The sequence below is a fragment of the Bombina bombina genome, chromosome 8, assembly GCF_027579735.1.
Source record: "Bombina bombina isolate aBomBom1 chromosome 8, aBomBom1.pri, whole genome shotgun sequence".
Classification (NCBI taxonomy): Eukaryota; Metazoa; Chordata; class Amphibia; order Anura; family Bombinatoridae; genus Bombina; species Bombina bombina.
In genome coordinates this window covers 292,718,182-292,732,158 of record NC_069506.1, presented here as the reverse complement: position 1 = coordinate 292,732,158, position 13,977 = coordinate 292,718,182, and the positions used below count along the sequence as shown (strand labels likewise).

At 39.9% G+C, this 13,977-nt stretch overlaps 1 protein-coding gene across 1 annotated transcript in view; it reads right to left on the bottom strand.

Moving 5' to 3' along the window:
- CLCN6 (chloride voltage-gated channel 6) overlaps positions 1-13,977 on the bottom strand; it is a 174,404-nt gene that overhangs the window by 104,597 nt on the left and 55,830 nt on the right. The window contains exons 6-8 of the mRNA XM_053691466.1: positions 13,707-13,813; positions 13,291-13,417; positions 12,949-13,016 (exon numbers count right to left, since the gene is read on the bottom strand). Of these exons, the coding sequence (XP_053547441.1) occupies positions 12,949-13,016; positions 13,291-13,417; positions 13,707-13,813 (302 nt within the window). The remainder of the gene's footprint in view (positions 1-12,948; positions 13,017-13,290; positions 13,418-13,706; positions 13,814-13,977) is intronic.

Below are 13,977 nucleotides of genomic sequence, written 5' to 3'. Positions count from 1 at the left end.
ATGTAATCATTATGGAACCTCCCACACAATCTCCTGCTCTCTGAGAAGCGGCTCAAATACATAGCAGATGCAGTTAACCCCACGGCTGCCAAAAAGGCTAAAACTGCAGTCCCCTCTGCTAGCTAGCTGCTGGGTTAACTGCATCTACAATGTATCTGATATAAGCAAGGCACAGCATTTCTGAAAGGAGCAGCCCCCCACCCCATTTTCAGTCAAGATAAAATGTTTAAAAAAAAAAAAAAAAATATATATATATATATATATATATATATATATATATATATATATATATATATATATATATATATATATTCACAAACAGGTGAAACTCGAAAAATTTAAATATCGTGCAAAAGTTAATTTATTTCACTAATGCAACTTAAACTTACATGCAAAGCAAGATAGTTCAAGCCGTGATTTGTCATAATTGTGATGGATTATGGCTTACAGATCATGAAAACCCCAAAACAATAATCTCAGAAAATTAGATTATTACATGCAATCAATAAAACAAGGTTTGTACATAGAACAAAATCGGACCTCTGAAAAGTATAAGCATGCATACTGTATGTACTCAGTACTTGGTTTGGGCCCCTTTTGCAGCAATAACTGCCTCAATGCAGCGTGGCATGGATGCTTTCAGCCTGTGGCACTGCTGAGGTGTTATGCAAGACCAGGATGCTTCAATATCGGCCTTCAGCTCTTCTGCATTGTTCGGTCTCATGTCTCATCTTTCTATTGGCAATGCCCCATAGATTCTCTATGAGGTTCAGGTCAGGCGATCCCATAGTAATCCCATGGTCATTGAACCAGGTTTTGGTGCTTTTGGCAGTGTGGGCAGGTGCCAAGTCCTGCTGGAAAATGAAGTCAGCATCCCCATAGAGCTCGTCTGTGGAAAGAAGCATGAAGTGCTCCAAAATCTCCTGGTAGACGGCTGCGTTGACCCTGGACTTAATGAAGCACAGGGGACCAACACCAGCAGATGACATGTCTCCCCAAATCAACACAGACTGTGGAAACTTCACACTGGACTTCAAGCATCTTGCAGTGTGCCCCTCTCCATTCTTACTCCATACTCTGGGTCCTTAGTTTCCAAATGAGATGCAAAATTTGCTCTCATCAGAAAAGAGGACTTTGGATCACTCAGCAACAGACCAGGTCTGTTTTTCTTTAGCCCAGATAAGACTCTTCTGTTCAGGAGTGGCTTGACAAGAGGAATACGACATTTGAAGCACATGTCCAGGATCCTTCTGTGCGTGGTGGCTCTTGATGCACTGACTCCAGCCGCAGTCCACTCCTTGGGGCATATTTATTAAAGTCTGGCAGACCTGATCCAACAGTGCGGATCAGGTCCGCCAGAATTCGCTGAATACGGCGAGCGATTCAGCATTGCACCAGCAGCTCAAAAGAACTGCTGATGCAACGTCGCCCCCCCGCAGACTTGCGGCCAATAGGCAGCCAGCAGGGGGTGTCAATCAAACCGATCGTACTCGATCGGGTTGATTTCCGGCGATGACTGTCCACCTGCTCAGAGCAGGCAGACAGGTTATGGAGCAGCGGTCTTTGTGACCACTGCTTCATAACTGCTGTTTCTGGCGAGCCTGCAGTGCTTTGATACCGCACTTTGGGAACATCCAACTTCTTTTGCAATTATCTTTTGAGGCTTTCTCTCCTTATGGAGGGTGTCAATGATGGTTTTCGGCACAACTGTCAGGTCAGCAGTCTTTCCCATGATTGTGATTCCTACTGAACCAGACAGAGACCATTTAAATGCTCAGGAACCCTTTGCAGGTGTTATGGCTTAATTAGCCGATTAGAGTGGGACACTTTGAGCCTAGAATATTGCACCTTTTCACAATATTCTAATTTTCTGAGATTGTGGATTTGGGGTTTTCATGAGCTGTAAGCCATAATCATCACAATTATAACAAATCACGACTTGAACTGTCTTGCTTTGCATGTCTCTCATATATTAGTTTCACCTTTTAAGTTGCATTAGTGAAATAAATGAACTTTTGCACGATATTTTAATTTTTTGAGTTTCACATGTATGTATGTATGTATGTATGTATGTATGTATGTATGTATGTATGTATGTATGTATGTATGTATGTATGTATGTATGTATGTATGTATGTATGTATGTATGTATGTATGTATGTATGTATGTATGTATGTATGTATGTATGTATGTATGTATGTATATATATATATATATATATATATATATATATATATATATATATATATATATATATATATATATATATATATATATATATATATATACACATACGTGACGTTTGTTCAAATAAACTTTTTTTATTAAAAGACCAGTGAGTGCCTTCCTTCATCCTGTATTTACCTGCTGGCACCCTGGCATTGATGGACTTCGGAAGTGAGAGTGCTCTCTATTGATTATATATATATATATATATATATATATATATATACATACATATACACACACACACACATATATATACATATATATATATATATATATATATATATATATATATATATATATATATATATATATATATATATATATATACACATATACACACACATATATATATACATATACACACACACACACATATATATATATACATATACACACACACACACATATATATATACATATACACACACACACACATATATATATACATATACACACACACACATATACATATATATATATATATATATATATATATATACACACACACACATACATATATATATTCATACATACACACACACATATACACATATGTGGTTTGTATTTTTATGCCAAAAAGAGTGCAGCACGGTCTCAAGTGCCACATGACCATTACATTATACACTGGCACTGCCCCTTTGTTCCAAACCTAGAGTGCTACCTCCATCTTCCCACTCTGATGTGTAATGTGGGCATGTTCTGACAACAACTCAGGCAGCCGAGGGGTAAAGGAATTGCAGAGGCACGGATCTGGTCTGAACTGGGCATGTAGCGACATTAAAGGAGCTGCATTTGGTCCGAGTTCAGATGTTTGAATACACAAAGAAAAAAAAGTTTAATTTGACTTATACAAAAATATTGTAGTTAGGTACAAGAACACAAAGTGAACGGCAGGATAGAGCTTTGACTTTTCCAACAACGCTACAGCCTAAAGAAACACACACCTAGATTACGAGTTATTCGCGCTATATGGAAATTAACAAACTCAAAGTTGAGTTATTTAACCCCCTATAGCGAAGCCATTACAAGCTTTTGGCCTATTGTGGGCCTCGTCAGTGAGGTGCAGCCATATCCTTCTAGGCACACTGAGCAACGGGTCCACATCTGGATTCCCGCATCACACTTAGGGATAACTTTATTATTATGGTGACAATGACGGGAGCGGCAGATTTGGGGTTAACAACTATAAAATAATATTTGCGATGCGGGAGGGCCTCGGTTTAGGGGTTAATAGGTAGTTTATGGGTGTTTAGTGTACTTTGTAGCAGTTTAGTTATGAGTTTTATGTAACAGATTTGTAGCGTAAAACTCATAAACTACTGTTTTTAGATTGCGTAACGGATCTTGTCGGTATAGGCTGCAAAGCAAGCCTTTTAGCCTCACCGCAAAACTCGTAATCGCAGCGCTATGGAAGTCCCATGAAAAAACTACATTTTTCCATGTGCGAGACTGACGTTGCATTACAGGCTAAAAGGCTTGCGGTACAGCTATACCGACAAGACTTGTAGTGGCTGCAGTGCTGTTTTAATGCTCAAATGGCCATTTTTTCAGCATTAAAACACAAACGCAAAACTTGTAATCTAGGTCAGTGTTTTTCAACCAGTGTGCCGTGGCACGCTAGTGTGCCGTGAGAGATCCTCAGGTGTGCCACGGCAGACTGACAACAGTGTGACATATTTTTTAAACTTTGCTTGTTTTTTACTCCCAGTGCAGGGGTAGTTTGTAGGAGGCATGGCATAACAGCATAATACATACAGTATGTGTGTGTATGTGTATATATATATGCTGTATTAGGCTACAATGTGTGATTTTTTTAAAATTTTGGGATGGTGGTGTGCCACAGGATTTTTTAATGTAAAAAAGTGTGCCACGGCAAAAAAAAGGTTAAAAATCACTGATCTAGGTGACAGTTTGTTAAGAAGTTCTAGAGGGATGTTGCATCTTAATCAAGATCCAGGAAAAATGAAAATACCAAATGATGAATAAAGTTACTTATAAGAAAAGACTGACTGCTTGGCTAATGGGATAATCTGGTTTTATGCCCTGAAGGTTTAGAGCACTAAATGCTATAAAACAGATTGCACAAGTACTGTATACAACACTAAGGGGCACATGACCCGACAACACAGGCTGATAGGACAGACTGTAGAAGTGTATAGTTGAACACTAGCCAATGAAAAGAAAGAGGATCACAATGATCAATGTCATTTAAGATTCCACTTTGAATTTTATTTTTGTCTCCACATACTTGATTAATGTTCAAGGTTTAGGTCTAGCCTTTTAAGGAAACATCAATCAATGGGGTTTTTCATAACAGAGGCAGTTTTGAATATAGTTAGGAAACACCTCTTATTACATTCATAACAGACATCTGAAAGAAAAGCTGCCCCGACATAAAGACAGCGATTTGCTCCTACTGGGGAGGCCTGGGTGGCAGCGCTGCAGAATCTGTTGGTGCTGATAGTAATAATAATCTCATGGTGACCTTGCTTCAGAGAAGGATGGAGACTCTCAACCAACACTTGAGTTTGAGATGCCCAGGTCTGAGAGCTAAATTAATCTGTGGCTACTGAGAATGTAGATGAATGAGGGTGAAAGCTATTTCTAAGTCTGAGAATATGATTCCATATTTCTGGATTATAACTGTAAAGATTCTTTGGAAATCATAGACTCAATGACTATATAGCATATTAGCCTCAAAAGGTGTTCATAAAAGAAATAAACAAGATATATATTTGTAACCATGCCATGCATACGCTGTGACTACATGATGTTATTCTTCATTCAGGCTGGAATATGCCTAATACCTCAGGGGAAACTGGAAATGTAAGTTCAGATATGTAAGCATTCCAGCCACTGGCCAAGACAGACTGGATTGGTTCCTGAATATAAAGAATCTCTTGCAGTGTGGATATGGCAAGCATGGATAAGTCAAATGCAACCGAAATACCACATCCAATGTTCTCCTATTTGTCAGAAGTTATGTGAGGAATACTGGACTTTAGGTGATTTATCTGCACAACGTGTCTCTTAAAAACAAAATGTATGCTTACCTGATAAAATTATTTCTTTCCGGACATGGAGAGTCCACAACGTCATTCCAATTACTAGTGGGATATTCAACTCCTGGCCAGCAGTAGGAGGCAAATAGTACCCCAGCAAAGCTGTTAAGAATAACTGCCTTACCCATAACCCCAAGTCATTCAGCTGAAGGAAATGGAAAAGGAAGAAACACAAGGGTGAAAAGGTGCCTGAAGTTTATACACAAAAAACTTCTGAATACTAACTAAAAAAGGGCGGGGTCATGGACTCTCCATGTCTGGAAATAAATACAATTTATCAGGTAAGCATAAATTTTGTTTTCTTACCTATGACATGGAGAGTCCACAACGTCATTCCAATTACTAGTGGGAACCAATACCCAATCTAGAGGAAATGAACAGGGAGGGAGAAAAAGGCAGGAGGACCTAAACAGAAGGCACCACCGCTTGAAGAACTTTTCTCCCAAAAGAGGCCTCAGCCAAGGCAAAAGTATCAAATTTGTAGAATTTGGAAAAAGTATGCAGAGGACCATGTTGCCGCCTTGCAAATCTGTTCCACAGAAGCTTCATTTTGAAAGCCCAAGACGAGGATACAGCCCTAGTGGAATGAGCTGAAATTCTCTCAGGAGGCTGCTATCCAGCATTCTCATAAGCCAAACGAATCAAACTTTTCAACCAGAGAGACAGAGTAATAGAAGTGGCCTTCTGACTCTTTCGCTTTCCAAAGAAAACAACAAACAGGGCCAAAGATTGCCGAAAATCTTTAGTAGCTTGTAAGTAAAATTTTAGAGCCCACACAACATCCAAGTTATGCAAAAGACGTTCCTTTTGAGAAGAAGGATTAGGACAAAGGGAAGGAACAACAATTTCCTGTTTAATGTTTCGATTCAATACTACCTTAGGGAGAAACCCAACTTAGTACGAAGGATCGCCTTATCAGCATGAAAAATAAGGTAGGGAGAATCACACTGCAGAGCCGAAAGCTCAGACACTCTGTGAGTGGAAGAAATGGCAACAAGAAACAAAACCTTCCAGTTTAACAGTTTTAAGTCAAAACATGCATAGGCTCAAACGGAGGCTGCTGTAAAACTTTAAGAACTAAATTAAGGCTCTATGGGGGAGCAACAGGTTTAAACACAGGCTTGATTCTAACCAGGGCCTGTACCTTGAAAATCTGGTAGGTCTGCCAGACATTTGTTCAAAAGGATAGATAACGCTGAAATCTGACCCTTCAGAGAACTGACCGATAAACCCTTATCCAGTCCATCCTGAAGAAAAGCCAAAATCCGGGGAATCCTCACCCGGATCCAGGAGAACACCTTAGATTCACACCAATAAAGATATTTACGCTGTATCTTAAGGTAAATCTTGCGAGTAACCGACTTTCGAGCCTGCATCAGTGTCAATGACCGCTTCAGAAAAAACATGTTTAGATAGAACTAGGCATTCAATCTCTAAGCAGTTAGCTTCAGAGAATCTAGGTTTGGATGGAGGAAAGGACCCTGAATTAAAAGGTCTTTCCTCTGAGGTAACCTTCAAGGAGGTAGAGATGACATCCTCACCAGATCCGCGAACCAAATCCTGTGAGGCCATGCAGGAGCTATAAGAATCACTGATGCTCTCTCCTGTTTGATACGAGCAATAACTCGTGAAGAGAGCAAAAGGAGGAAACAGGTAAGCCAGAGAAAACCTCCAAGGAACCGCTAAAGCATCTATCAGAACGGCCTGAGGATCTCTTGACCTTGAACCGTACTTTGGAACTTTGGTGTTTTGGCGGAACGCCATCAGATCCAACTCTGGAACCCCCCATTTGAGGGTTATTTGAGAGAACACTTCCAGATGGAGAGCCAACTCAACAGGATGAAAGGTCTGTCGGCTCAGAAAATCTGCTTCCCAGTTGTCCATTCCTGGAATGTGGATGGCAGATAGGAGACAATCGTGGGCTTCTGCTCACTGCAGAATTTGAGTCACCTCCTTCATGGCATGGAACTCCGAGTCCCTCCCTGGTGGTTGATGTAAGCCACTGAGGTGATGTTGTCCGATTGAAATATTATCAACCGGACCAACGACAGTTGAGGCCACGCTAATAGGGCATTGAAGATAGTTCTTAAAGGGACAGTTTACTCAAAAATGTTCTCCCCTTTAATTTGTTACCAATGATCCACTTTACCTGCTGGAGTGTATTAAATTGTTTACAAATATTTCCATTACACTTATATTGGCATTTGAAATAGTTTATTTAGCCTGTGGTATCCCCACCAATCCTGAAAGTTTTTGGCCTTGAGGCCAAGCTGTGTTAAAGCCAGTAGAGGAAATTACAATCCCAGTGGCTTATAGAAGAGATAAGGTAATAAAATGTTAATTTTCTATTGTTCTCTTCCAGTATTGGTGATTGGTTTATGGACAGATATAAGATAAAGGAGCAGGTATATGTACACAATGTGATACAGTAATGAGATCTGATTATACCCTACAAGCTCAACCCATTTTATTAGGTTGTGGCTTCCAAGCACAAAATCAGCAAATTCATATACACAAATAAGCCTTAAAAAAGCAAATCTCATACATTTTATACTCTGCAGTTGGTAAAAAAAAGAGAGAGAGAAAGAGAGAAAGAGAGAAAGAGAGAAAGAGAGAAAGAGAGAAAGAGAGAAAGAGAGAGAGAGAGAAAGAGAGAGAGACTCTTGTTCGGTCCAGATTTATTCTTTGAGTTAAATCCAAATGATCTCCATTCCATTGATGGAGCATACAAAGCTGCATCGGTCATAGATGGAACCGAGCAAAAGGAATGATGTCCATGGACAAGAATCTTGTCTTTTCTGACCTCGGTCAGAAAAATCTTCATGGACAGGGAATCTATTAATAGTCCCTAGGAAACACACTTTGGTAGATGGAACAAGAGAACTCTTTTCCAAATTCACCTTCCCCCCATGGGAATGAAGAAAAAAACAAAATCATCTCTGTATGAGATTGGGCTAGTTGAAAAGATGACGCCTGAACCAAGATGTCATCTAGATAAAGTGCTACAGCACCTCCCTGGTATCTGATCACAGCCAAAAGTGCCCCCAGAACCTTTGTGAATATTCTGGGAGCCGTGGCCAGACCAAATGGAAGTGCCACAAATTGGAAGTGCTTGTCCAGAAAGGCAAACCTCAGATACTGATGGTGTTCCCTGTGAATGGGAACATGAAGGTATGCGTCCTTCAGGTCTATGGTTGTCATAAACTGACCTTCCTGAATCAAAGGAAGAATAGAACAAATATTTTCCAACTTGAAAGACTGAACCCTGAGGAATTTGTTTAGACAATTGAGGTCTAAAATGATTTGGGAACCACAAATAGATTTGAGTAGAATCCTAGACCCTGTTCTACTAGTGGGACAGGAACAATAACTCCCAGAGAGAATAGGTCTTTTACACACTTTAAGAAGGCTTCCTTCCTTTTTTGGTTTGAGGATAGTCTTGACAGGAGAAATCTGCTTCTGGGAGGGCAAGACTTGAATCCCCTTCTGTAACCCTGAGATACTATGTCCACCACCCTAGGGTCTGAGACATCGCATATCCAGGCTTGACAAAAAAGAGAAATCCTGCCCCCCATCTAATCCACACTGGAATCGGGGGCGGAACCTTCATGCTGATGTAGAGTCAGCAGAAGGCTTCTTGTTTTGTTTTCCCTTATTCCAGGGCTGGTTGGATTTCCAAAAAGATATGGGTTGATCTGGTTTAGATGAGGAAGAGGAGGACTTTTGTCCCTTAAATTTACAAAAGGAATGAAAGTTAGAAGTCTGATGACCTCTAGGTCTATTCTTCTTGTCCTGAGGTAGGAAAGATCCCTTTCCACCTGTAATCTCTGAAATGATCTCTGCCAGAACAGGTCCAAACAGAGTCTTTCCTTTGTAAGGTAAAGCCAAAAGCTTGGCCTTAGAAGAGACATCGGCCGACCAGGATTTTAAACCACAGAGCCCAGACTAATGATCTGCATATTGGCATCACAGATAAAAGTATTGCCCAATTTAAGAGCTTTGATCCTATCTTGGATCTCCTTTACTGTAGTTTTCTCAGTAATAAGATCAGACAATGCATCGCACCAAAAAGATGCAGCTCCTGCAACCGTAGCAATACTCGCTGCTGGTTGCCAATGTAACCCCTGATGGACATGCATCTTTTTTAAGTAAGCCTTTAGCTTCTTGTCCACTGGGTCCTTAAAAGAGCAACTATCCTCTATAGGAATGGTAGTTCTCTTAGCAAGAGTAGAAATAGCTCCTTCTACTTTAGGAACAGTGCACCATATGTCACGAATAGAGTCAGCCACAGGAAACATCTTCTTAAAAACAGGGGAAGGGGAAAAGGGAACCCCTGGTTTATCCCATTCAGACATCTTCCTTGGTACAGGAAAACCCTCCTCAGAAGATGGGGAATCGTAGACTCTATACAACTTTGAAGACTTTGCAGGGTTGGAAGTAGCTAGAACCTCCTTCAATAGTAACCGGAGATGCTCAAGTTTAAACCTAAAATTAACTTCTTCAGATTCTGAAGATTTTTCTGCTAATGTGTCAGTCTGAGATCTCACCTTCAGAAGCTACTGAAGCATTCTCCTCATCCGACATCTGAGCAAAAGTGGCTAATGCAGTCCTAGAATCAGAAACCTTAGCATCAGGCAAGTGTTTAGATTTTCTCTTACGCTTACCCAATGAAGGGAAAGCTGACAAAGCCGCTGTTACTGCAGAAGAAACCTGAGCAGCAAAATCCCAAGGTAAATAAACACCCCCTGGTGAATGAGAGGACACAGAAGGCCCAGTATGAGAAACAATTAAAGGGACAGTCTACAATAGAATTTTTATTGTTTTAAAAAGATAAATAATACCTTTATTACCCATTCCCCAGTTTTGCATAACCAAAATGGTTATATTAATATACTTTTTACCTCTGTGATTACCTTGTATCTAAGAACCTTCTCCCAGCCCCTGATCACATGACCGTTACTGTTTATTATCTATTGACTTGCATTTAGTATTGTCTTGTGCTAACTCATGAATAACTCCCTGTGCATTAACACAGTGTTATGTGACCCACATGAACTTATCAGTCTCTTGTTGTGAAAAGGAATTTGATAAGAGGCAGCCCTCAATGGCTTATAAATGAGCATATGAGCCTAGCTAGGTTTTGTTTCAAATAAGAATACCAAGAGAACAAAGCAAATTTGATGATAAAAGTACATTGGAAAGTTGATTAAAATTACAAGTCCTATCTGAATAATGAAAGTTTAATTTTGACTAGACTGTCCCTTTAAGGCTTGGGATGTTTGAGAAGAAAGCAGAGGCATGTCACGCACAGCATTATCCCGAGAGACATTAGGCTCAGAAGGGAGTAGTTTGTCTTTAAATTTTAAAGTCTTAGATAAGCAAGAAGAACAAAATTGCATAGGCAAAACAATTTGAGCTTCTAAACAAAGTAAACATTTATCCGTGGAGCTGGACTGATCCTGCTCTAAGTCCATAGCTAACACTTCCCACAAGTAAAGGCAATAAAATAAAAATAAAAACAGAAATAAAATGCTTTAAATTTTCTTAAAGATCAAGTGAAGAAAGTAACTTTTAGACCAAAAATAGCTCAGATTGCCTGAGGTTCCTGCCAGCAAAGTTAATACCCCACTAGTAATAGGAATGGAGTCCTGACTGCTCAGAAATATGATCCATTTCGTAGACATCAAATGCAGTCACCCAATTGAAGAGCTGAATACTTCTGCGTATCAGTTAGGTCGCATTGGCACTGCTCCGCTAAACCAGAAGTGCGGGTGTCACGTGACCGGACTGAAAATAAAGTGTGCAACATTTTTCTGCAGAGGCAAAAAGGCGCCAGTTTAAATAAACTGCATTACTGTTTACAAGAGCCAGTTTACTACAAGTAAAAGCATTGTCTTGTTCACAAGGCCTAACAACCCAAACAAAGCGTATTAGAAAGGATAAAGTATGATGCAATGTTAGCACTTCCCTTCAGGTGCTCGCTGCCAGCCCAGGTTCTCCCAAACCGTGTATAGAAGCAGAAGGTGTTTTATGCTCTTGATAAAGGCTTCTTTTAGCCAAAACGCGTTGGGCTGTATTTTAAATAAAACCTGAAGCTGCACCTGAAGACACCTTTGTTATGATTTTAATAAAAGGTTTATTTTAACTGCAATCTTGTGAGTATAACCAGTTAGTGCGCCTACCACATTGTCTGAATTCTGCTACACTATTGTGAGCTCTTTTATTTCGGAGGTGAAAGCAACAAGGTTGACTCAGCAGACATGGGCAGCTTGGTTCCCTGGATGTGACACAGCGCCGCCATTTTCAACACTTTCTAACAACCCAAAGCCTCACACATTGTCTCATAGAAATAATAAAAAAATGTTGTCCCTTATGATCTCACATCCCAGCCAATTAAGAGAACTCCGTCTCTCCAATCTCATACCTTATGATATATTATTATGTGCCAATAAAATTGTCCCCATATGAATCCTCTTAGTAATGAAGGATTATTAGGTTTGTTAGATAACAACAAAAAAGATCTGGAAGGGGAATTAACCCCATAAGTGCTGCTGTCCTTCGTTAACTAGAAGGCAAAGGCACTTACCTTAGATCCCACTGCATAATAGATGCTGATCCTCAAGGTGTGGCAGGCACTATGCTCCCTGTCATGGACCTGTAGGAAAAGAAAAAACAGAGTAACCAACTCTGGCTTTCCACAAAGGGGTAGCAAAGTGTTAAAAGTAAAGCAAAGGACTTCCTCACTGCCTTTTAACTGCTAAAAGCCACCACTACTCTTACTCAAGAGATTGACGTGGACACAGATAGACCCCAATCCTTGCTTGCAGGGAAAAGTACTCAAAAGGATTAAAATCTTCAGACACTAGCTTCACACAACCTCCATTGACAGAGGCAAAGAGAATGATTGGGGGTTATGGGTAAGGCAGTTACACTTAACAGCTTTGCTGGGGTGCTCTTTGCCTCCCCCTGCTGGCCAGGAGTTGAATATCCCACTAGTAATTGGAATGACATTATGGACTCTCCATGTCATAGGAAAGAAAACATTTCTCCCAAAAAAGCAAGAGCTGCAACTGCCCCTCTGTGACTGGTGAATTTTTTTTTGCCAGTTTCAAATGCACTGATGAACCAGATGGGAAAAAAAAACACAACAATAAAAAGGACGTGCAATAGTAAATGCCACATACATACAATCCCCAACACCCACAAAGCATAATTACATTAAATTGAATCAGTTCTGAAAAAGAAATTGAATTATATTAGCAATGAGTGGGGATTAATAATGGCTTTTCGGTTCATTCCCATCATGTCTGGATGAGCCGTTTAAAAACATGATAATTAGCAAAAAAGTGAAGCCCTATGCTATCATAAAATTGAGGTGTTTTAGGTTTTGTGATTTCAGTCCATCCCTTAAAGGGCCAGTTCTATTTGGTGAATACTACAAAGGTGAGAAAAAATAATGGTTCTTCAAGAGCTTGGTAATCAGTCCCTTCATACACAAGACAGGCTGACTTCATGAGGAAATATTAGGTCAATTTATAACAAACAAACAAATACATGTAAAGACTATTTTTGAATAACATTTTGCTGACATGAAGATCTGTTTTTCTAGTTTAGACTATAAATCCCACTGCCCAGGCCCCAATGACAGAAACTAACCTGAGGTAATCCAGCACCCACTACAGCCCCGCTGTGAATCATTGGACCTTCCTTCCCGACAAACAAACCTTAAAAAAACAAAACAATATGATTAAATATATGTAGTTAGATCACAGAAAAAGAGAAAAGAATGGTGTATTTATGCTATCGATGTCACTAAAAGAAAAGCTTTTATTATATAGTTTACCCTTGTCTGTCAAAGAAGGCCAAAGAGTAATTTTAAAAAATCATTTGCAGTCCTCTCTGCCAGGAACTTGCCGATTTCTTTTCCAAATCATCTCTTTTCCCTGTCCCCACTTATCTGACCACTATCACTAAGACAGACACTAGAATTGTTTTTACCTCCAGACACACTGAACAAGACACCCAAAGCTTTGCAGACTAGGGTGCGGAGACGGACAACACCAGGAACCTTCACCCCATTCAGGTAACATTTGATCTCTGGAATTCCAGAACCAGCTGCAACAGGCTATGTGAAAGAGAGAATAAAATTCCTTAAGTACACTATACTTGAGTGGCAACTTAGCTGTCTTACGGTGTACAAATTTGTACCATGCTTGAGCTTCAGGAATACCTCAGTTACCAGTGACTACAGAAATGTAATGCTTCTGGCAGCCAAGAGGTTAAAAAGCGGATGTTTTCACAACAAATCAAATACCTCACTTATTGTATCACTGAAAGTATGCAAGTATCATGCCAACTAGGCATTTATCTATGCCTTGCTTTGCCCACTAGAAATCAGACTGCCAAAGTATTACCTGAATCAATACAAAGAGGGTTGCGATAAAGACAAAAATCAAGTTAAACCCCAGGAGCTCAAGAAGGGACAGCGCCAAACATCCTTTTTCGGTGCAATCTTCCACAGCTAAAGCAAGTGCATGAAGGAAAATAACAGTGACAAACATCCCAACCTAACCGGGTTCATAAAGTATAACTGCCTGATATACAAATAGAAGAGTCCCTTTGGCTGACTGCTGTACCCATTGCTCTCTCTGGGTTGTAGGTTCAAAACTTTGTTTTTAAAAAATT